Source organism: Hippocampus guttulatus, chromosome 5 (genome assembly GCF_054856545.1).
Source record: "Hippocampus guttulatus isolate MCC_2025c chromosome 5, RoL_Hgut_1.0, whole genome shotgun sequence".
Lineage (NCBI taxonomy): Eukaryota > Metazoa > Chordata > Actinopteri > Syngnathiformes > Syngnathidae > Hippocampus > Hippocampus guttulatus.
In genome coordinates this window covers 15,984,719-16,009,444 of record NC_141265.1, presented here as the reverse complement: position 1 = coordinate 16,009,444, position 24,726 = coordinate 15,984,719, and the positions used below count along the sequence as shown (strand labels likewise).

At 44.0% G+C, this 24,726-nt stretch overlaps 1 protein-coding gene and 1 long non-coding RNA gene across 7 annotated transcripts in view; one reads left to right on the top strand and one right to left on the bottom strand.

The window, feature by feature from the left end:
* aopep (aminopeptidase O (putative)) overlaps window positions 1-24,726 on the top strand; it is a 78,056-nt gene that overhangs the window by 5,609 nt on the left and 47,721 nt on the right. For all 4 annotated transcript variants that reach the window (XM_086110873.1, XM_086110872.1, XM_086110875.1 and 1 more), the window contains exons 6-9: window positions 15,635-15,848; window positions 16,607-16,713; window positions 22,894-22,996; window positions 24,391-24,498. In XM_086110873.1, coding sequence (XP_085966999.1) covers window positions 15,635-15,848; window positions 16,607-16,713; window positions 22,894-22,996; window positions 24,391-24,498 — 532 coding nt within the window. The remainder of the gene's footprint in view (window positions 1-15,634; window positions 15,849-16,606; window positions 16,714-22,893; window positions 22,997-24,390; window positions 24,499-24,726) is intronic.
* On the bottom strand, window positions 16,460-20,071 carry LOC147205255 (uncharacterized). Of its 3 annotated transcripts, none has more exons than XR_015100897.1 (4): window positions 19,688-20,071; window positions 19,553-19,607; window positions 17,959-18,066; window positions 16,460-16,744 (listed from the first exon to the last, which is right to left on the bottom strand). It is a non-coding gene; the product is annotated as an uncharacterized LOC147205255 (long non-coding RNA). The 3 variants fall into 3 exon arrangements; XR_015100898.1 differs by having other exon boundaries at window positions 19,846-20,071; XR_015100896.1 differs by having other exon boundaries at window positions 19,553-20,071.

The following is a 24,726-nucleotide window of genomic DNA, read 5'->3' as shown; positions in this document are numbered from 1 at the left end:
AACACACCACATCTGCGAAAAGCTCTCATCCTGAACTCACTTCTGCGGTAATTTTTCTCAATCCCCACTTTCCACTCCTAAAGCCGTGGTTCAGGTGGTCTCCAGGCTCTCCTCTCTACAAGCCAGATTTGTGTTGATGTTTTTGCGTGCAGTGTAAGCATAGGTCTGCCTGTTGATGTGCTGTTCCTCCGCAAACTAAATAAATCTGCTTTTATGCATATCTTTGTTATGCCTTCATCATACCATGTCCTATTCACCCTCGATCCACTCTGTTCATTAAAAATCCCTTTTTTTTGTATGGAAACATAAGATTTGGGCTTTTTTTTCCCCCTGAAAAATATGTATCTATTTTTTAAAAATCTTAAGAAATTTCCACAGATTTTTTTTTTCTTGTAACATTGCAACACTTGAAAAATCCAACGCCATAAAGATTTTAATCAACCTAAAACATGTCAGAGTACTTGTAAAATGGCATTTATTTTCTGAAAATAAAATCTGGATATCTTCACACATAAAAGCTTGTATATGCATTACAAATCTGTGAGATTTATTTCATTTCAGCAACCACGCACTTTCCGCATCACGCACCAACGAAAATTTGTAACTGACACTGATGGTCCGCGGGCAAAAACATGGCGGACAGGCAGCTTTCTACGTCCCGATTTTTGTTTTCATTTATTTTGTTCAATGTATGTTGACTGTTGGCCACAAACTGTTGTTGTCGATAATTTATTGAATTAAAAAAAAAAATCCTGCTTCTATTGTGGTAAAGTGTTGTCGGTGTAGGAATGAAGCTAAAATTGAAGCGGAAATGATGACTGTTAACGTTCTGGCCAGTGACCTTGTTGACAAAGAAAAGTAATTCGGGGCGTTCAGTCAACATTGTCCATGTCTCTGTTATTTTATTCCCTTGCAAGACTGGACATGAGCTCATTGCCGCAAATGTCTGCTCAGTGCGTCATGGCCCCAGATTAGCTTCTCTCGCAAATATTTGGAGAGCATTGGGGTCGGTGCCTGGGCTACTTCTCAATTTTGCACGTTCATTACAGCAAGTGTTCCCCCGAAATGCCCTTTGATCTTCATCTTTCATCTTATAAGATTCTTTCTCTGTGCTGCATTTTTTTTTTTTTTTGGACAGAACATCAAGTTTTAACACACAGGCTGCTCTTCAGTGGCTTTTGCCTGATGTTTTCAGTTCCTCAAGAGGAAATCTCTCTGGTGCTTTCACACTGCATTGCTGAAAATAGTGGCCTCCACTTTAATGGGTGTCTCTGTTCAGGAAAAATAAGCATCCCACCCCAAATAAGTTCCTCAGGGAAAAATTGTGGTCATACTTCAGTCGGTAGACACTTTTGTGAGAGAGGTATTTCACTGTTGAACCCATTTGAACTCTTATGCAAACTAAAACAGCAACACCTACTGTCCTTTCGCATTCCCGTCACCTCCGTGCTCTATCTCGTGGTTAGCACATCTGTCTCCCAGTTCTGAGGCTCGGGGGTTTGAATCGTTGCCTTCCTGTGTGGAGTTTGAACACATTGCCCGGTGTTTGTGTGGGTTTTCTCCAGGTACTTTGACTCCCTCCCACATTCAATAAACATGAACTGGACGTTAAATGAAATTTGACAGATGTACGAACTAACCACTTGACCTCCATGCAATCCCAAGTATGATTATTTAACCTGTGGATGAATGCTTTGAAAATGAGCATAAAAATGTCTTTGTACAAAGGAAGGGGTTCCCCACCATTAAATTCCTTGCCCGTAATAGGTGCTTGATCTTTTCTGCAGTGGACTAAATAAACAGCGCTTCCCACTAATGAGGAAATACGGTACTTCCCGCCCTCATATGCCTGCTAAAACTTAACTCACAACAGGGGAACACGATTTAAGGACTTTGTCAAGCTTGAGACAGCGCCTCCATTGACTCCTTGTAAAACTCTGCACAGGTCTCAACTCGGTCATCTTACTTGAATCCTCCCTTCGTCCCGGGTGGTTCGGGTCCCAAGTTGCCCACGCACGTCACAGCGGGGGAGTTGTGCCTTCGGAAGGTTGGGAGGTCAACCAAAATGGAAGATTGAGACGATGATGAGACACCGACGCGGTGTTCACAACAGGCCAGTGGACCCCCGGGATGTGGGAGAGGATGTGCGGATTATTCCCAGCAACAAAAGCCATTAGCCTCTGGAAGAACTTCAGAGACGGGCGCTATTTAATCTCGAAATTGGGAGGCATGTGGGAACGGCTTGGGAGTGGGCCAAGTGCCGATTTTGTGCAGTGGCCCGGCGGAAACAGCAGGAGTGGAGGGCCCTGTGGCAGGCAGGCATGAAGCTGTTGTAGTGTGATCCAGAGGCAAGCGGGAGGCGGAGGATTCACAGTGGTGTGAAGTTTTTATACCCAGATACACAGTGGGAGGCCAGGAAACGTAAGATTAATAAGTCAAGTAAGGGCAGCTCTGCATTCTGAGACTGCAACAACCACCGTGTAGTCCACACACACACACACACCATTATGTGTGAACAAGGCTTACGAAAATATAGGCATGACACTAGTCAGCACTTTAAGGAATTTAGCAATTTTACGTGCTTTCATGTAACTATGAGAAGTGTTCTTTTTTTTTTTTTCCTTTTCCCCCCAGCATAAGCCCCATGTTCGCGGGCTGCAGAAATTCTTTCAATGTTTTTCTCTGAGAAAGACAAATTGACACCGGAAAAGGGAGCACAAATGCAGAGATGGCTTGTGTAGAAAGGGGAACACTTAAGGGAGCAGTTGAAAGGGGAAGCAGTCAAGCAATTTCTAAAAAGTAATATGTTCTATGCAGCCCAAATTGTCGAAACATACCATTCTGATTAATATTGCATTCGTGGAATGTGAATTAAGCCGCAAAATTCATTTTTATCCGTCGAAGGAGGTGGCTGTTTTGCCAAAAAGATTTCATAGATAATTGCAGTGTCGGTTTGACTATGCCAATTGCAGACATTGCGTCGTTCCGCTGGCGATGTGGTGCTCACGCATACTCATTGTAAGCTAGCAGACTAGTCCAACATTTGCCGAAAGCTATCGATTTGAGGCTAACTTCGATTTAAAGCACATATAATTTTTTGGACCATGATTTTTGAGAACAACCTATACACCAAATCGTCATAATAATCTATGATATGATGTATACACATGATCCACTTCAAACCCACACTCAGGTCACCAGATAAAGGGTTAATACAGTGGAGAAATCTCCCCGTTGCATCTCGACGTCATTTACTTCTAACTGGGAGTGACAGGAAGGGCACTGCGTTTCCTCTGGCCTCTTTGAAGCTAAGGTCTGTGCCCGCTGCACTTGTTGAACCCATCAGATATGAGCATAGCATGCCAGAGAGGGTGGTAATTCCCCCCCACGGAACCTTTTGTTCAGAAATGACATAGGTGTTGAAATGACCGTTTCTCGTAGCATGGGTGATGAGGGTGTTATGCTTTACTGCTGACACACGGATTCCTGTGCTTGTCTTGGTTATGAATGCATCCATTGTTCGCATTGTTGTCACGATATGTGTTCCGGGATGATGTCACACAAACACACATGTCATTGTCACGTTGTTTGCAAACAGGCAAACGAGAGATGACCCTACATTCTTGATAGTGGACTCTGATAAGCCTGCGTGCGTGCCTGCCTGCGTGCGTGCGTGCGTGCGTGCCTGCGTACGTGTGTGCCTGTGTACGTGTCTTGGTGAATCTCATTGGAAAAAGATGTTTTTAGACCACATTGGATGTATTCCTAATCCTCTTTTTTTATTGATTCCTTTTAAGCCTTTCAGCTGACAGGTGGCTGTCTGAACAAAATTGAGTAAAAAAAAAAAGGATCATGGACCTTGTACTTGCACTGCAGTGGCAATATAGCTGTCAATGTGGGGAAATTATGTCATGGTCTATACCTCTTGACCTTACTAAGTGGCACCAGAGGATTTTCAGCCTAACTTCAGTTGACTGCATCCCATGTTTATGATCCAAAAGGAAGCAACATTGGTCCCATTTGGGAGGAAGTTACTCGCCGGGCTGCCATGAGACTCTTGGCACCCTGCTGGACGCCGCTATCCAGCTGCCGTGTTGCCCTTTAGCGCAGCGATACAGTTTTAAACTTTTATTGGACTGAGCCCGTGATTGCGTGATTTTTGTGGTCATCCAGTAATTATATACCGCTCCTCAGCTACCTTAAGTGAACACTTACATCAACAGCAATCCAGCGCACATTTTTTTTCTGTATCGCATATAGCCGTTTGGGTCGTCAACTTTCTAGCGAGCTTTAAGCACAGAGATTCTCGTCAGATGGCGGCCCGGTAGTCCAGTGGTTAGCGCGTCGACATCACAGTGCAGATGTACCGGGTTCAATTCCAGCTCCGGCCTCCCTGTGTGGAGTTTGCATGTTCTCCCCGGGCCTGCGTGGGTTTTCTCCCGGTACCCCGCTTTCCTCCCACATTCCAAAAACATGCATGGCAGGCTGATTGACCACACTGTATTGTCCCTAGGTGTGAGTGTGAGTGCACATGGTTGTTCGTCTCTGTGAGCCCTGCGATTGGCTGGCAACCGGTTCAGGGTGTCCCCTGCCTACTGCCCGAAGATGGCTGGGATAGGCTCCAGCACCCCCCGCGACCCTAGTGAGGATTAAGCGGTTCGGAAAATGGATGGATGGGTGGATTCTCGTCCGATATCACTGGAGTAGCCATTGACTATGGCCAGAAATATGAGAGGTTTTTTTTCATTGATGAAATTTGCTCAGCCAGCAAGTACGCTACTTGTTCCTTTTAGGGGTTTCGATGTACACATTTATGAGGACGAAAAATTGAGCGCTCTCTGATTAAAAAACAACAACAACAAACAAACAAACAAAACAATTGCACCTTGATGTAAACGGACTGTGCAAGATCCTTGTTTGATTAAACAGCATCCAACTCTAGTTTGACTTTGATGCATTAAACGCTTGATGGGAAACTGTCATCTTTTTTTTCCCCAGCTCAAATTTTATAAAACACAATATATCGTCCATGTCCAGATACATTCAATGTCATGGTTCCTGGGCAACAAAACACTGCCACTACAAAAACATAATAGAACATCTACAGGCAGAGGGCTAACTCTGGTTTAAAGCCCAATTTTGAAAACCAATCCCTGGCTTGAAACCCAAGCCTCACTTTAACGAAACCAAATCTCTCAGCAGTAAGTATCCTCAGATTTCTGCAGTCCTCCATGAAAACAGATCTTATCTTTGCATCAAATCAAAATAAAACTTTTGCAAACATCTGCTTTTACTTTGGACTATGAAAAACAATGATTAACATTTTTGCCCATTGCCCATTCGCCAAATAATCAACAGATGAATTGATGATTAAAATAATCACCAGTTGCAGCCCTCCAAGCAAGAAACAATATCTTGGTGTCTTCCTTCGATTACTCCTGTGGCTACATATCCGGTTGATGGCAACTGCCAGCAGGTGCATCACAGGAGACTCCGCCCACCGACATTCTCTGGAAACCTCAACACGAAAGGAGAAAAAAAGAAAAACTCAAGCAGAACAGCACCAAACCAAGATTTTGACCGTGTGTGCTTTTTTATTAGTAACTGACCTGATAAGTGAAACATTCGTATCCATGGTGATTTCCTAATGTTTATTTGCGTTGCACTGTACAGTATCTGGTTGATTTCAGTTACCTGTCTGGAATTTGGCACTTGAGGCGGAGGTAGTACAATTTCTCCTTGCTACCAATGAATGCTGATTGAAAGAGATGACGACCATTCAAAGTGCAAATAACACTCAAAACCGACTGTTCTTTGTTCCTTTGATTTACCCCCCCCCCCCCCACAACTTGTCCTCCTCTCTCTTCTTTATCACGTCTCAAAGGATTTCCTGCCTTTCTGCTCTCCTCTCCAGCTCAGTCCATGTGGTAACTCTAGAAGTGTGCGACAGTCTATGCTTTTCAGGAGCGACTTGGGAGGTATTGTGCCAGGAAAGTGTGATGTGATTTTTCTTTTTTTTGGGGGGGGGCTGACTTTCTTTTTTGCATGGGAGGGGGACATCTGTTAATCAAGTAGTTAAGGATGAGCTGGGGTTTTTTTCTTTTCACCTTAAGTGGATGTTCTCCGTTTCTGTAGTGCCATAAAGGCACCGTGACGGGATGAAAAGGCAACTCCGCATGCCTGCACAGGGACAGAGGATGGAGGAGTGCCCATCTGCACACTTTAAAGTGATTACAAGTAGTTAAGACTTTTTGGGAGAGCTTTTTTTCAGTAACCCCGGGAACGCAGCTCACAAATCCAAAGTGTTGGCACTGGATCCTTGAGCCTTGATTCCTGGAACCCGACTTGAAACCATATCACTTCCTTGAAACCCTGACTTGAAACCTCAGTCCTGCCTTGAAATCATAATTCTGAAACCTAACCCAGGCTTGAAATACGAGTCTTAATTACGCATTCATTTGAAACCGAAACCCTGACCATGACTGCTGAATCAAATCCAGACTTGAAACCTTAAATGTATATTTTTGTGGGGGTAGAGCTGTGATACAAAGTTCTGTCGTACGGTAGAAGTGCTTATGATTCATTAGATTTACCTTACCGAGTTAGTCCTATTTTTTCCTTGCCTTATATTACTTTTTTATCTACTTTTTCTGAATATTTGTGTTTTGTTTTTATTCATTTAATTCTGTGGCCTATATCCAAAAAAGCATTTTATAGTTAAATGGGAAATAGGGAACACAAAATCGCCACACATTCTCATATATCGTGATCCATTTTATATTGTTGTGTGGATATAAAATTACATATAGCGGGATATAGTTTTGTCCATATTACACAGCTCTACAATGGGAGGGAGACGGTATGTCTGTTCATCAAGTGGTCAAGCATGAGCTGCTTCTATCACCTCCATTCTGTAGCTCCATCAACAGCACTGTGATCTTTTTCCTTCTGGCAACCTTTTTTTCCTTTCTACTGTCTGAGGGAGCACAACTCCCATAGCCAACGTTTTGACACCTGATCTTTCATCCAGCATTTCCCCGTGCTCTCAATAGCCCAGCACTTTTCGTATCTAATAAAGCATTACCCCCACTTAAAGTTTCAAGCCGAGCAATTTTACTCCGGTTGACAGGCGCGGCTGACGCGCTTTGTCGTGAGACTGTGTGACTATTTCACCACGGCAAGAATCAACGAACGATTTATTTTTGATAGCTTAAGGATTTTATGAGCAACTGTAAAAATGTATTTGCAGCATTACTCAAAATTATAGCTACTCTTGGATATGCTTCCCCCCCACCTCCTTCCCCCTCGAGGCGACATCCTCTGTATGACTCCAGTGTGATCAATGATCGGATAACTGAGATGTGTTGGACTGAACTGCCCTCAGATGTGAACCTGCCGGCAACAGCTGGCATATAGTGCTGCGAGCAACAGTAAAGCAGACACACTGTGCTATAACTCTGGATTAAAGGCCACAGCAAGACAGCCCTGTCCCTGCACACCCATTCCCCTAACTAATGGATGAGTCCACAGAACCCATTGCAAGAGGTGATGGATGGACCCATTGTGCAGCGTAGGGGACACGGCTGCTCTTGATGCGTATCCTGATCTTGGAGTGTGTGCGCGTTTGTTTGTGTGGCACCTTGAGGCCGAGGGTAATTTCATCTGTCTGCGCAAAGCCAGACGCTTTAATGGTCGTGGGACCTCTGTGAAACAAAGTGCTGTGGAAAGCTATGCTGTAATATTTTCCTCTTCGCCCGTGTTGCTCGCAGCCTCGGGGAGAGAGTTGCTCTCCAAGTCCTTTCCTAGCTGCAAGGTTTGCATTCTGCACATTTTGCTGTCTGTCAACACACAAAAAAAAAAAATTACAACGTAGGACATCACAGTTAGATGAGCTGGCTCAGAGGTATTTTACAGTATTTATATATATTTACAGTATTTTATAAGTCCTCGGTCTACAACGGCTCTGAGAGTTTTGAGGTTATAGAGGGCAAGCAATGAACTCGATTTTTTCAGTAGTATAAGCATATGTAGTCACGCGGTGCAAAAAGGCACGCTCTGTCATTGTCATACCATACTTTTTTTTTCCTGTGATATTTTTATTATTAAAGGCTCGATGTGATTTACTGTAATCATGCTCTTGAGAAAAACAGCCCCGAAGCATTAGTCTGCCACCAACATGCTTCACTGTTAGTAACAGGGTTGTCACAAACAAATCTTTTTAGATTATCCTATCAATTATTCCATTGATCACTCGAGTAATTGCCTCTGTCACACACACACACGCATGCTCACATTGCCCACTTGATAACTTTTTTTTTCTGCTCAGTGTTGGACAGTGATAAGCACACATCTCCAAATAACACTTAAAGGGGAACTCAACCTAGTAATTTTCCTTACAAGAATACGTTCTAGGAAGCCCCACTATTCTCAACACGGCATTCTGATTAATATTGCCTTTGTGCAATATGAGTTAAGCTGTGATACATCCATTTGAGGGGATGGCCATTTTGCCACTTGTTGTGGACTGAAAATGACATCACAGCTGCTCAGTGCTCAGGTAACAACCAATCATGGCTCAGCTTCAAAAAACAGGTGATACCTTTGAACCATGCGATTTTTCTGAAGCTCTTTGCGGACTATGGCTTTTGGTGTGACGTGACACAAACACCCTAATACTCGGACTGCCCCCCCCCCCCCCCCCAGCATTGAAAGATTTTTCTGAATTTTGTGGGTTATTGTACGGAAGCAGTGGAGAAAAAAAACATGAATATAGATACTGGATTAATCCTGAGGAAAATGACATCTGTATCACAAAATATACAGTAGTTTCCATGGTAAAATATAGATTTCTTTATATTGGCGATCGTATCCACCATGTTTGTGGGTGCAGCAGTACCGCAATGATCGGCTAATGTGCAGTTATGAGCGCAATATAACAGCAAAGTTTTATTTTATTTATTTTTTTACGACGTCATACTATATTCTCTTGAGATAATGCAGCCAGCACACTTTCACAGTCTAGCACCTCACAGCCTTGTTCTCTGGCGTTGCATAACCAAGGAACAACATTCTGTTTATCACCTACTATTAGGAATATGTTTTCCTCCTCAACCTGTTCACTGAGGCAGCAGTGGAACCCAAATGGGGGGATGCTTTTGCTGTCAGATTTGCAGTCACTTTTTTCAAGGGGTTATTTGTGTTGTTTGTCCCAACAGTGGTGCTTATACCTCACCAATTGGTGTATTTTGATACTCTCAATATTGCATTGGTGGGATAAACTGAAGGATGCAGTGACAGACCAAGTGCAAGAGGGATGATAACTGTGTGCCTGGGAGACTAGTTACTTATTAGGCTGAACACAGCTGGCTTGGCTGTGTACATTCTGTTCTTGCACTACTACTACTATTATTATTGTTGTTGTTGTTATTTTTGATGTGTGTCACTTGAGGCGTATTGTTATTGATCAGCCCGGACAGAGACCTCTGTCATTGGTATGCTTTAGATTTCCACTGAGATAACGTCTGATATGATTGGTTAATCTCTTCCCTGCCCAGTGTATCGCCCATGCAGCCATTGACAAAATGACTACGACGTTGTGTAATCGTCAATAGCCGCCTCATTGATCCTGATCGGAAATTCGTTCACTGGAAACGAATTTCAGTTAAATGGATTTCATGCATAAGAGCGTGAAAGCACATAACCAATTTGCTTAGATCGGTGACATGAACAAACCAAAAAGTATGGCCCCAACAGCGGCTCATAAATATCTTCTGATAATGGAGCGTGCCGCGAGTGACAAGCAGTCATTTAGGACAGGCAGTCGTTTAACAGATGTGTTGTCCTGTCGCAGCATCTACGTGACTCGGCGGCAGAAGCGGCGGCGGGCGACAGAATGGGAGCAGACGGCCAGCTCGCCAGTCTGAGTGTTCGTAATGTTTTAAATCGATGCCGTAGAATCGCTGCCAACGCACATACGCTGGCTCTCACGTACACACGCGCACACACACACACACTCTGACATTCCTCTGGCATGACATCAGATTTTCAACTACACTAGGAATGAATGGCACAGGGTTGTTTTTCCGCGAAGCGAGTGCGGCTCGGCTATCACTGTCCAGCTGATATGGATTAGAAGTGGCTTTACTCAAGTGTGCGAGTGTGATTGTGTGCTTGTGCGTGCGTGTGTGTGTGTTTGAGGGGTTGTGCATGTCGGGTCTTGTTGTTCTTTTCTTTGGAGAGCCTACACACGGCGTTCTCGGCCTCATCAGTTTATGACCCATGTGGATGCCATCCATCCATGTGATACTAAGCTGACCTGCTGAGAGTCACCTTCCACATGCATGATTGTGCTTTTGACGTTAAGCACTTGACAGCAACCAAAAACAGCGGTGCAACTTTAACACTAAGTTATTTCAACATGAAGCCCTTAATTGTTTTGTTTACAAAAACGCAGTAGCAGATGATCTGTGATATCTGCCGTTTATTTCCAGACTCTGATGCGATGCAATCTATGTGATTCGGGCATCTCCCCGGGGGCCTTGGCCTGGCCCCCGCGCTCATGTGATCAGGCCCTACATGGACTGGCATTTGGCCTGGCCCTGTGGGGGGGCACCCTGTCTGGGAAGCACAGAGCTGATCTGCAGCCAGCTTGGAATTCCAGACATTGGGAGTCAGACTTTTTTTTTATAAAAAGGATGAAGGGTGGTAGGAGTTTGGTCAAATAGGCCCCAGTGTCTGATATAGCCCACTCACTGTGTCCAAGAACGAGGGGGAGACCAAGTTTAGTCCAGTCGGCTGACATTAGGAATGGGCGACCTTTTCGTATAGGAAAAAAATAGACAACAGGCATACTTTGTGCGAATGCCATCTTTCATGTGGCTTTTGTCCATTGCTTTAGTTCCTTCTCTATCACGGAAAGGTTTGTTTCCTTGTATAGTCTCCTGCCTTATTTCACCAGTGGTAAAGCCATGATTGGGGGAAAACCTTTATCTGTACCAATGAATCGTTCTGTAATGTACATAGGTATATATATTTTTTAATGTATAATTTTTGCACACATTTTTTTATACCGCTTAGAGTCAAACACCGAACCTCATACATGCTCATGTTCGGGGCGCAGACATGCCAAACCCTCTATCCACTCTGCTTCACTAACGTCATGCTAAAGGTAGACCACACCTTGGTTGCCAGTCAATAACATGGCACATCGAGGCAGATTTGACAATCATTCACATTTAGACCATCATAGCACTCCCTCCTTCCATCTTTCTGGCATTCTCCATAGATCTCTGTCAGATATTCATGGTTCTTCCAGAGCATCTCTTTGTTTTCCTACTGTCGTTCCCTAAATTGCTCCTTATATTTCAAGCTATCTCAGTGTATGTTATCTTTCCCCCGCCACTTCATTTTTCATCCACTTGTTTACTCGTACAGTACACATACGGGGAGGCTCACCATCATCATCATCTCTCTCCCTCTCTCTCGCTCTCTCTTTCTCCCGATCGCTTTCTTTCTTTCTCTCTTTCTCTTTCTTTTCTCTCTCAGGTGTGTTTTAGTCGTGTCCCTGCTATGAGTCGAGCTGAGGATGTCAATTACAGGACTATGATAGGGCTCCTCTTGCATTATGCATGGCAGTGTCCCGCTGGGGAATAAATGGCCTACAGCCAGGGATGATGGATGGAGGGATGAATAATGGATGGAGAGATGGAGGAAGGTAACGCTATGGCAATCTGTGTCTCCCTAAATTGAAGACTTGCCCTGGCACACACCTGACGCTCAGGGCCGTCTCACCCAGGGTGAGTCGTAGTCATGTCGTTGTCACATGAAAGTCCACAAGCGGGCTTTAATCACTATTTCATGTTATGACCTAAGACCCATTTTGGTGAAATATATTTTGACTTGGATTTGTAAAATAGTTTGTTTGTAAAGGTTCCACCGATGTGATCGATCCCATCCGATCACCAAAATTGAGCATTTTAAGCAAAAGTTATCGACTGCAATGTATCAATTTGCCCATCAGATCAATGTCTTAATTCGCAGATCCGATTAGTGATGTCATTGATAACTAAAGGTACATTTGCATGACGGATTTAGTAAAAACTGGGTTTCAATGTAGAGTACGTTCCCATGCATGTGAACTGCAGAAGCTTACTGCATGTAACTCTAGGCTTGTTTTGCGGGGGGGGGGGGGGGTTTGTTTGTTGTTGGGTTTTTTTTTTTGTGGGTTTTTTTTAAGTTGGATTCTTTGCAACATCTTCCAAAAAGGGAAGAATCTCATGAGACTCCTCAAAGAGTCGTCTCATATGATTTCATCATTTCCATCAATTCTGCTACAAACTTTACTGGAAAGAAATGTGTGCTGCCCCGGAATCCGTAAACTTGTTTTTAGCTGCGGCTCGTGAGTCCTCCGTCGGGATAGAAAGTGAAACGCACGGCTAAAAACACTCAACAATGGCGAAGAATAAAAATCTCTCTTTTTTTTTTTAATGGCGCTCATGAACCCTAATCGATGACCACGAGTAGCTTCAACCACAACAACCTGCAACCGCAAGGAGCTACAACAAGGAGCTACAGAGCCACAGTTCTTTGAAAGATAGGAGGGCCACATAATATCCAAATCTATCTATTGTGAAAGAAGGTGTACAAGCACATGAACGATGCTTTGCCGCATGTGAAAGTGCAACCATGCGAGGAGCCTTGACGGGTCCCCGATGTCAACTATTGTCAGTCACTGTATCAACGAACGTGAAAGATGCTGTTGTTTGGTGTCCCCGGCCGTGGTGGGATGTCACCGTTTGTCACCGTGGTGATGGATTCCGCCTCCCTCCGAGGAGCGTGTGCAAACGCCGTCGCTGAAAGGCTGTCTTTGTGTTTTCACGCTCGCTCACGCACATGTGCGCCGTTGGAACGGACAACAAAGGCATGCTTATCCAATTGGAGGGGAGTAAGATTAGGCTCCAAAGACAGTCATAAGGCTAATGTTAGCGTCCGCCGCTCCGGCGAGCGCTTTTGTCAGAGTAATCAGGAGAAATTTGGGATTACATTTGAGATGTATATACCCTTTTGTATGATGTCGACATGTTGCTAAACAACAGAAGCTGCTTTCTATCTGATTAACTCCTCAGAGACAGAACAGATAGACGGCTCTTTTGAACATTAGCTTATTACGCTCTTAAATTGATTGTCAAGCCGACACAATTTGGCCTCGCTTTACTTGCTCTTTTTAGTTTCTTGCGTTTGATTTCAAGATGACTTTGTTGCGCAAGCAAAATATAATCACTCTTCCATCTCATGCTGTATTAGATTTCTAATATAACCTTGATGACAGCTGCTAATAGTGATCAGTATAATATTTGAGAATGACACTATCACAGGAGACACACTTTGCAACAAAAACGTTTTCGTACAATAGGCGCCCATAATGGAATGGTTGCACTTGTTTTATGGGACTTGGTGCATTCGTCATTCACTCCTTCAATAAATGCAGAAACATGCTCAGTGCTAGCTCTTTAATAGGTTTGTCACGGCCTTACCATCGTGGAGAAGTACCCAAATACAAATTCTCCAACCCATGTCAGGTCAGCAACAACAGTTGGGACCATTTAAGATCTTGTGAGCATGAGAAGACGCCACCTCAACAAGCCGGTGTTGTTACACAGACCAAGAGAAAGAGAGTGCATTTATCTTCACCTCTGTGACCTCCATTCTCCCATTGCAGACCCCCCGCCCCCCAACCCTTGCCTCCACAGTCCCCAGGCCACTCGGAGATGCTTACGTAAGACACAAGTGAACAATGTTGAGGAAATGTCTTCGGCCGTGACCTCGGCTTTTGACGTTTTATCGCTCTTGTTCTGTCAGGGCGGTCTCATGGTTAACAGTCACATGTCCCGCGTTCCTATGCTGGAATGTTCTGGAAGTATGACTCATTCCATTAATGGGCTGCATACGGTCGGCATCACTGTAAACTCTGCAACGATCCTCCTGTCGATCTCCCGCTCCATCCTTCCCTCACTCGTCAACAAGACCCCTAGATACTTGAACTCCTCCACTTGGCCAGGATTTCATCCCAGACCTGGAGAGGATACTCCTCCCTTTTTTCGACTGCGGACCGTGGCCACAGATTGGAGGGTGCTGATTCTCAGCTAAAAAAAATAAATCATCAATTATGATCAAAATCTGCGACAATGAGAGTTGGACTCAGCCACGGCTAGTATAAGTATTAGAAACAAATCTGACATACTCAGCAGAAATGCAGCCCAAATGCTGACACCGGTCATACAACAACTGAGCAGCCCGTATGAAAGGGTTCGAACTCACTGAGGAACACGTTTGAAAGCCTTCAAAGTCCACAACACACATCAATCACCAATTCATGTGCAGTCAAATACCAGATCATTACACAATGCCAATTTATGATCTTTTTACAAAAAGCCATTAAGAATGGATAGTGTGTGAACTGTTGGTTAGCTCACATTTGCTAAAAATTACATTAGGATTTAATAGCTAACAAGCTCCTTAATTCCTTCCTTCCTTTCTTTGTTGTGCCATCACTTTAATAATTTTTCATTTTTGTTCGTGGCTAATGAGGCAATAGGATTCGTGAGAACCAATGCTGTTTACAAAGAAAAGAGTAAGCAAATGCCCGGATTGTGTATTCCTTTGAAATGCTATGCACATACCGAATGTTATCACGATAACTGTAAGCAGAGCCAGCACATCCCGTTTCTATACTTGAACTTCTGAGGCGCTTCATTTCAAACCATATCATAAGTGAAACCATATGTTCGATAGCCGCCTGTCAAATGAAATTGTGACAATCCCCGCGAACCAGTAAATCACATGTGGATGTGCAGTAATTACAGATCATTTTCTAAATATAAGATTACCCGTTCGAGTATTTTCCTTTGGGTCTGAAAAAGCTTAAAAGAGTAAGGGCATGTTTTCGATACAAAATTTACAGCATTGCCTTGAAGTCATGTGTCAAATAAAATCCTCTTAAAACTGCAAATTTAATTTAATTGATTTCACCCACTGGTGGTTGGCGATTGCTCTCCTGGAGAGATTCTAACGGATTCGGCTGTTCCTTTCGGCTGGGCCGCTTAAGACGAAATGGTTTTGTTGAACCTGATGTTGTCTAAACTTTCTGGAACAGTAAGTGTGTAAAATCAGCTCAAAATGTCGAATCTGGAATTTTGTGTCTTCCTTTTGCGTGCTAGCTTGCTTTTTTCATGAGCTTTTTCTAACGGTAAGATTCCGTAGAAAAATCTATGCAAAAAGTAGGAAATGTATAATACTTGGGGGGGGGGTTGTGAGTTTAAATGTGTCGTAAACGTCTTGAAAGCATGCTTATGGGTAGCCATATCCACATCTTGTTTTGCCCAATGAATGCACTATATTTGTCACATTCATGTTTGACGAGCAAAATACAATTTCACGGCTGAATAGATTTTGCGGATTGACATGAAAATGTGATGATAGTCACTGCTTCAGTCCAATAATAAACTCGTGCTGCGGTGACGCTACAAAATCCTGGTGATGTCACATTGGTCTTTCCTCGCAGTCACTTACTATTAGGTTTGTTTCATGTCAAATTGCGACTCTCTTTCCCTTACTACTGTCCTTTGTTTCCTTCCAGCCCCCACATCATTTTCCTGTCTCAGAGTGTGCTGCATGTTGGCAGCTCATTTCCGAGGGAAAACAGCCTGTCCTTGTGCGGGTCCAGGCTGTGCCACGAGATTGCCCACTCCTGGTTCGGCCTGGTCATCGGGGCCAGAGACTGGACAGAGGAATGGATCAGCGAGGGTTTCGCCACCTACCTCGAGGACATTATCTGGGCCCGAGCACAGCAAGTATGGCGCACTCTCGTTCTATTTTACGGCAGCTATTTTGTGTAGCTTATCTGTCCCGGCATTTCAGAAAGACCATGTGATAGCACAGTTGAAATCGCAATATCGATGCTGTCTTGAGGAGAGTGAGAAATAACATCATATTTTTCCATGTAGCTCCATAGTTAACTGCCATGGATTTTCTCCAGGAGGATGCTTGGCTCCAAAGACAGGTGGTAAAATTACAAGCAGAAGGTTTCCATTATCCTCCCTGTTCTCGTGCAAGCAACCCTTGCTTTGCGTTCAAATAGCCTCGCAGTCACATGATCAAAACATCAGCAGCTGAAGACAATATACTCTGTGTATTCCCGCATGGATTCAACTGCTGGGGTCAAGGCGGGGTAAAGTCTGCATTTGTGCGGTCCGACTGGATCCAGATATTTGCCATCTCATTTACAGCTTTTTTGAGTAACCGTGTACTGGTTTTTGTTTTGTTTTTAGCTTGCCAAAAACAACAAAGTGTTAATAAAGTATCGGAGATGTGTGCTTGGTCCAGTCTTAAAATCAACACACTTGTCAAGAGTTAAATATAATGAACGCTTGTTTATACAATAGCCCCACGTTTTCATTCGCAGTTGTGTATGTTCCATGATTTATATTTTATTATTATTATTTATTTTTACAATCCATCCTATTCTGCTCACTGAAAATTTCCACAGTATCATGACAAAATCACTGAATCTTCTGCATATTACATGACATGCATATGTTTCTCCGTGCAGCTTTCTCTGCCGGAAGCGACAGAACTGTCCGAATTGAAGGCGCTGCTGAGGTGGAGAAGACTGTCTGACGAGTTGCAAAATTCAGGAGAGGAACTTCAAATTCTCAGGTGCGTCGCTCATGCCTTGGAACGTCTCCATCTTTGACATGAACAAAAATCAACCGTTACTGATAAAATGGTGGATGAACACAACAGTTTCATTTTTTAAGCACAATGTAAACCCCAAATCAAGAAAAACTTCATATTTAGGACAGTTGCTTTAGGATACCCGATTTAGGATAGGTTATACCCCGATAACGATGTAGTATTTTTCCTTAAGATTACATGTAATGGAGTCTCTTGCTTTCTGAAGGTTCTTTTGTTTGTTTTTTTTTGTTTCATACTTAGCGGACTAAAGCTGCCTGGGGGATTTTTGCCACAGCCTGAACTATAAGCCCAACTTGCCTTAGCTGATGTCATGTTGTACGTCTTTGGAACGCAAATGAGTTGCGGCGGAATCAACAGCATCTGCTGGTCGCTTTCAAGTAGTGCACTTCGTTTTGACAGAATTCTGACCCGACGCCCTTCCTAGTATGTACTGTATGTCCGGTTGAAGCGCTTCATTACATGCAAAAAGTTTAGTTTACATTGAAATAAGAAAGGCGTGACGAACTCCACAACCTTACACCTTCGTGTGCCTTCTTGAGTGAACTCGGCCTTTGTCTGCTGACATCCCGGTATGTGGCTATGGTAAAAGCATTCCAGAACTGCAGGTGTGGCAGGGGTGGCTGCAGAGTACAATAAGTTATCCAGGTGAAGTGTGCTGTCATGTCCTTTAGAAACGCTTACTGCGGCTAACATGAGGGCACACGCGTACACGCGCGCACAGGCAAAAACGCAAAAGCTGCTATTGTGATATCATGACCCGCAACCTATTTGTTTTATCCAGGGTGGAACCTCAGTGCCGTCAGTGGATTATACTGCATATGGAAAACCTTTGCTGGAGATTAACTGTTTCAGGATGGGAATATTGCACCCCGCAATTTTGATTAACCAACTTTCGCAGCATATCAGCCTCTAATTGATTTTTATCGTACTCCTTATTGGCATTACCTTCAGATATGTCACTCTTCAAATACTGTAATGTGCTTTCTGAGCAAAATGATAACAGTTAAGTCGTCCATTTTATCCTCTGCCGAGCAGCGTTTGATTGAAGAGGCCAAGTGGTATCAGCTGCTTTTACACTGCCTGTTAAAGCGAGGAATTGTATGGGCACTGGGGGACAAAGAATTAGTGGTGTCGGACATGTAAAGGAGGTTACTGTGGCAAAGGGAATGGAGGGACACAGATGTGAACTCAACACCTCACACTCACTTGTCCATCCCCGTTGTTTTGAAAGCCGCAACGGATGTTTCACGAGTTGACATCATCTGATGGCAGGATGACGTGTTGCTGTGCGAAATAGCACATCTTCACTGGGATCTGTGTGAAAGGCCAAAGCAGATAAATGCTGGGTCTCCCTGTCAATGAGGCTATAAATTCAACACAATCGTGTAGGCATTCTGAAGATCCCGACATACAAGGTTTCGAGGTTCTAGACTGCAGACAAATGTTCCACAGTGGCCTGAGAATATTGTACGTTGTCACAGGGCACAAAAAGATATGGTAAGTGACCGCGCCGCCATACTTGCGGGTTTTTAGAGTAATATGTACCCGAATTATGACTTAGGTGATGCTTAAGTGACATAACATGCAATCAACATACAAATTCAGGTCATGTCGGTGTTGTTTGGTTCACCTGCAAAAGTCTCATTTGGCCTTTTTTTTTTTTTTTTTTAAGCTCAAGACCTAATGTGGTTTCTCACAAATCGAATCGCGTTCCGAGTTGCGTACAAATTCGGGTTAACGATTCCACTCTAGGAACGTAACTGCATCATTAACCGAGGACCTCCTGTCGTGCGGTTAATGATTTGTTAAAGCCTATATCTCTTTGAGCGGTGAATGCTTGCGAGGTAGTGAATGTTGGATTTGTCAACTTTTCTGCCGAACGTTGGCGATAATCAGGGTGTCTCCTGAGCCTCTGTCATGAGTGACATTTAGCGATACGTAGTGATGCTCTGAGACAATGCATGAATGTTTGGGAAAGTGTTAGCCTAAAGACCAAGGTGCAACTCTAAGTGGCTATTTGGGGCATCATTGCAAAGGTCAGCAACCATTTTCCACTCCTGCAAACCGTCCCCAGCTTTCAGATTTCTGCTGTCCTCCCTCAAAGATGGTTATGTGTAACACACACAAAAAAACCTTACAAGTTGGTGCAGGCTTGCCGCTGTATGCAAATTTCCCTTTCATAATCTACTTCATCACTCCCTTTTGTTATTTTCTTGAGTTAAACCAAATAACGTTGGACAACTGCCTTCAAGAGACGATAGCTTTAACTGAACCGCTTTTAACAGTATATCTTATGCCACTGCGTTGAGTCCGTGAGCAAAGATCAGTAGCTATGGACAAGATAATAGTGTCATTTTGTTTCCACAACACCTTTTGCTCCTTATGGCTGGAACCTCATCCAAACGGTGCCTTGTTTTTCCCTGATCTATTCTTGTTAAAACAGTCTTAGCACGAATGGGTCGATGTTTATTTGGGACCCTGGTCACCATGCCCATGTGGTCTCTCGCATTGGCGAATCAAAAAGAACTTTGGCGACGCGTTGCTATGTTCACAAGCATTCCCCGCTCAGTGAGACTTGTGAAGAGTTTTGTTGTCCGACTGAATGAGCGAAGGGTTAAACTTAGAGTCGTGTCTATGTGGCCGTCTTCATCAGGGTACTCCCCTATGCGACAGACAGACATGCGGGTGATTAGCAGGATCAGGATTAGGTTTCTCTGCAGCTGACAGGCTTGAATAAACAACACACCAAAAAAAAAACCCCCATCAGAAATTCACTCGTGCATACCCGCCCTTTTCTTACCGTATATATGTCACGGATGATTGTCTGACAAAAGGTTCACCGCCATCTCCCAGGCCTTAGGCATGAATGGAATACAAGGGTCACAAGAAGGTGGGAGAGAGACAACATGTCACCCATTGATTCTGCCTCTCGTACCGTCTTCCCATTCACTGTGTCCACATCGCGACTGCGTGGCAACACGACACAAATACACACGGCAGCTATCACAATGCGCAGAGGAAAGGTTGAACAGAATGCCGTGAGGGGCAGAGAATGGGAAGCGCGGCGAGATCCACGAGCAGTTCGATGCTCACAAAGGCGAAATGTCAGGTTGCGCTGTCCAAGTTCAGTGGGTCACAATCGACGGCCGCTCGTCCAGCAGCGGGCGGCCGGTGGCCAGTGTTTATCAGTGCCTTTCAGATGAGTTATATTTAGGGTGGCTCAGGCCAAACACTATTCTCCCTGCTGATTTACTGGGCTGCTGGGAGCACTGCTCTACCTTATCCGGTTTCCACAGTCAACCTCGTGTAATTTGTCAGGATATGGCGGGCGGTGCTATCAACCTCTCGTGTGTGTGTGTGTGTGTGTGTGTGTGTGTGTGTGCGTGTGCGTGTTAGTGCATGTGTGCCTGTGTGCGTGTGTCCCTTTGACATGAAGTTCTGTCAGTAATAGCTCCTTATTTCCTCCCGCGCTTTCCCTTGGTCGCTCAATCTCAGACACACCCAGGTAGGTGCATGTGTGGCCCTGCGCACACAAGAACCGACGCACACCCGCCCTCTCGCACATTGTGGCCTACGAGGCAGATAAGAGAAGCATTTATTTTGAAATACACGGACCTATTGTACGATTCTCCAAGGCAGCGAGCAGTGATTCCTCCTAAAGCTGCACTAAATCATCTCTGACAAAGAGCGACGGGGATTTACACGTCCGTACATGCCAGGTTTGGACAGTGGCAAGGGTGGAGATCCTTTTGTGTAATACGCCAGTGATGGATAAATGTTTATTTTCCCTTTGCCACGCTATGCCGCCGATGTGTTTGCCGCGCATATCTTTCAGAAATACAGCTTCTGTCATTGTATTTGTCCCATTCCTCAGTTGCTCTTTGGTTCTTTAATCCCCTGCCTGACAGTCACCGCATAAATTCCACTCACACTTGCTGTACGATTTCCCAGGGATAGTGCATCTCCCGCTGACCGCAACAAAAAAAAAAAAAAAGAAAAGAAAAAGTGTTTCATCTTATCAGCAGCAGCAGACACACGTCGACACAACGGGTATGGGAGTGGACAAACAGCAAGTCTAACCTATGATATAAGTGATTCAAATATGCCGATTCTTTCAACACCCTTTTCCATGTCAGTGCATAAGTTCACTGCTTCGACATTTATGAGAGTTTTTTTTAAAACCTAAATCAGGTCACTCGGTGTCATTTATGTGACAGACGCAAACGCATACATGGAATCAAACGCCCTCAGATGCATGATGAAAGTCCCTCGCAAGAGTTGTCCAGACAAATCTAGAAATTCCAGGAAGCTGATGACTTCCTCTCTCAGCCCACCGAGCAAACTAAACATTCCTATCTATCGCCCATTCTCCGTTTCCCCCACATGTCCTCCTCCGCTTGCCCTCAGACCTAATTGACTTCATGTGACTTAACGTTTCTGTTCATTGTGCGTGGCCGACAATTGGATACAAAAGTGAAGCAATTCAAGGTTAAGGCGAGCGTAATGCAAATGTTCATTTTGTCGATCACGTGAAATTTGAATGGCGTTATGCTTTGCTTGTCACAACGATATTTTAGTCATGCCCGAACATTTTATTGCTTGGACGGGCTGCAGACCAATTCTAGATAGAAAGTCAAGAGAATGACATTTGTTTGTCAATTTTTGTTCGTTCGAAACTTTGTAAATCATCTGAAATTTGATCAGTCCTATCAGCGGTGTCGCAACGAATTTGACAATTTTTGTTTAGCATGAAATTCCAACTATGTAGCTTTGGAGTTGATATGTAATTGTTGAGTCTTGAGGTAGGAGGCATATTTCACTCCTTTGTAGTGATGAGCAAGTGATAAAACCCCAACCAATTTGCTGCCTAAATTGGTTTGACGAATGAAAAATAAAGATTACATTAAAGTTTTTTTTGTGGGGGGGGGGGGTTGTTTTTAAGACTTTAGGTTGTGTCACTGGGGTTATGTTTTTAAGACTTAATGACTTCCGATCGGGGATAAAGTACCAACTTGTTGGCTGCCTAGATGGGTAGCAATCAATTTGTCGACATTTGCTTGTTGTGAAATTTCAACAGTGGTATCAGCGGAGTGATATTGTTGAACCAGGTAACATATTTTGGGGGGGAACTAATTGGCTGCCTAAACCAGTTGAAAACCAAATGTGAATAAAACATTACCAGATTATATTATAGTGTTAATTGCATTCTACGTCATTATTGATTATTATATCTTTCAGAAATGGAGGACTATACGACATCACTATGTTTTTCTTATGTCACAAAATCATTGAAAGCGACTCTATAAAAATAATTAATCAATATATGAAGTCACGCATGTTTATTTTTTTGCAAAATTATAAATCATCTGACTAAATTTAGGGCTTCCTGTGCAGCAACCATGTGACTTTAGGCACATGATTTTTGGACTCCCGCGTCCGCCTGTGTGTTTATTTGACATCCCTGTCATGAGGTGGAAAAGTGGTAGCTGTTGATGAGGGGGGCGTATTGATTGGTGGGCCAGGCGCCTGCCACATCGATTCGTCAGCAGGGCCATCCTTCAAGGCCTTCCTCTTGGCACACTCAGTTAATCTGCTCAGCCCGATCAATACAGGCTAACTGGAACTATCATTGCACAGCGTCCCACGTCACTCACCTGTTTGTCTGGGATTTATCGGGTTAGTAGGTGTTTGTTTATACTTTTTACGGAGGGATTCAAGGAATGATTTGTATCCGTGTAACAGGGAAGTCCGGCATTGGCTCCTCCTCTGCGGGCTCTCGGAGTGCATGTCTTGTGTTATTTGTTCCCCTGGTGAGTCACGGGCAGTAAAATGTAAGCAGCGTTTTGCTATGAGGTCATATAAACACTGTATTGCGTGCTTTTATGAAAATGCACGGTGCCTCGGGCAGCGCGCTGCAGCAAGGTGTTAACCACTGAAAAGACGAGCTGAGTCGTTGAATTTAATGCTGCTGACATTGTATTTTTACTCTGTAGAAACGGTGTGATTCCCCACCCACGACCACCATCACCACACACATTTCTGAACACTTTCCTATCTCGCTCATGTTGTTGTTGTTGTTGTTGTTGTTGCCGTTCCCATTGTGAAGTAGAGTCTTTGTCTGCTCTGATTTTCCTTCTGCAGACCCAACATGGACAAAACAGGCCAAGTCAGTGAGTCGGGCTCTTCCACAGTAAAACATGCCCTCAACCCAGAAAAACCCTTCCTGCAAGTCCACTACCTCAAGGTGAGATCACTGGAAAATAGGACACAATGATTGGAAAACTAGTCAGAACTAAAATGTGTCGCTAACAATGACAGCATCAAGCTGTTACTGCACATTGCGAAAAATCTGTCTTGATTTTGTTATCGTGCCTTGGTGTTATACTGGCCTGTGTGTCGTCTTGGTGAATGCAAGTCTCACTGGCAGGTTGGGTGTATGAACTCTTGCCTAGCACAGTGGTTTAAGTGGTTCCAGGGTTCGATTTCTCTCTTAGCATCTGTGGAAAGTGATTTATTTCAAGGAGTCCTGCCATTTCCAGTACGAGTTAAATACAGGGGCTTATTCTCACGAGAATTTAGAAGGATTTGTGTAACAACTAACAAACACTGTATTTGTCTCAATTTAACCTCTCTGAACATGATGCTATTATTGCCCCAGCTGGTGCTTCTCAAGCCTTTTTGATTAAAACACAACAAAACTATTCGTCACCTAACATAACTTCCAAAGAAGTCCAAGTCATCACTTTTCAATTATTAAAAAAAAAAAAAACAGCATGTTTATTGGCTCAGAATTTGTACATACTGCTTTTGCTTTCTCATTTAATCATCCACTAATTTATTGCACTACATTGCTTACCTATGATTTTCGACCTCTGGAATTTAAACATGCATCGTACTTACAAATGGCCATCCACTAGCCACGCGTTGAGAACCGTTACTGCTTCTATATTATGTCTGCTATAATAGAGGCCGGCGGCCCGGTAGTCCAGTGGTTAGCACGTCGACTTCACAGTGCAGAGGTACCGGGTTCGATTCCAGCTCCGGCCTCCCTGTGTGGAGTTTGCATGTTCTCCCCGGGCCTGCGTGGGTTTTCTCCGGGGACTCCGGTTTCCTCCCACGTTCCAAAAACATGCATGGCAGGCTGATTGGACGCTCTAAATTGTCCCTAGGTGTGAATGTGAGCGTGGATGGTTGTTCATCTCTGTGTGCCCTGCGATTGGCTGGCAACCGATTCAGGGTGTCCCCCACCTACTGCCCGAAGACAGCTGGGATCGGCTCCAGCACCCCCCGCGACCCTAGTGAGGATCAAGCGGTTCGGAAAATGGATGGATGGATGGATAATAGATGCCTTGCTTTTTGCTGTTTCTCTCCATTTTGTTTTAAACTCCACTTTCACTCAATACCATCTGGAATGTAGCAGTAATATTTCTTGATGCTCATTTTAAAACTCAGGTTGACCTAATTAAGGTGCCCTCACAATAGACACCACCCTCTTAATACACTCCTCTCACATCTGCACTTGAGTAAATAAATAACCCCTGACCACTACTTGCATAACTGTTAGATGATGTCCTTCAATGATTCCAGTGCGAACCTTACCGATAATTCTGTGTTATTTGCTTGTCCCATCTCTTCTAGGGCTACTTCCTCCTCAGGTTCTTGGCGAGTCAAGTGGGAGAGCAACAATTTATTCACTTCTTCAGATTATTTGTGAAGAAATACCACGGGCAACTCATCTTATCTCAGGTGAGCCTCCAGTTTAAGGACCTAATTTCCACTCGATGGCGTTAATTGGGAATCTTCATGGTGGCTCGCAGCTTCCTCCGCGCTTGTTAATCAAATCTCGGCTCCGATTTGAACCGTTTAATGTGACCCGGCCTCCCAGGCGCTATGTTATTTCCATAAATTAATTGGATGCTGAAGCGTTCCAAGCTTGACTGCCACTGTGTTACAATAGTTCCCCACCACCCACCC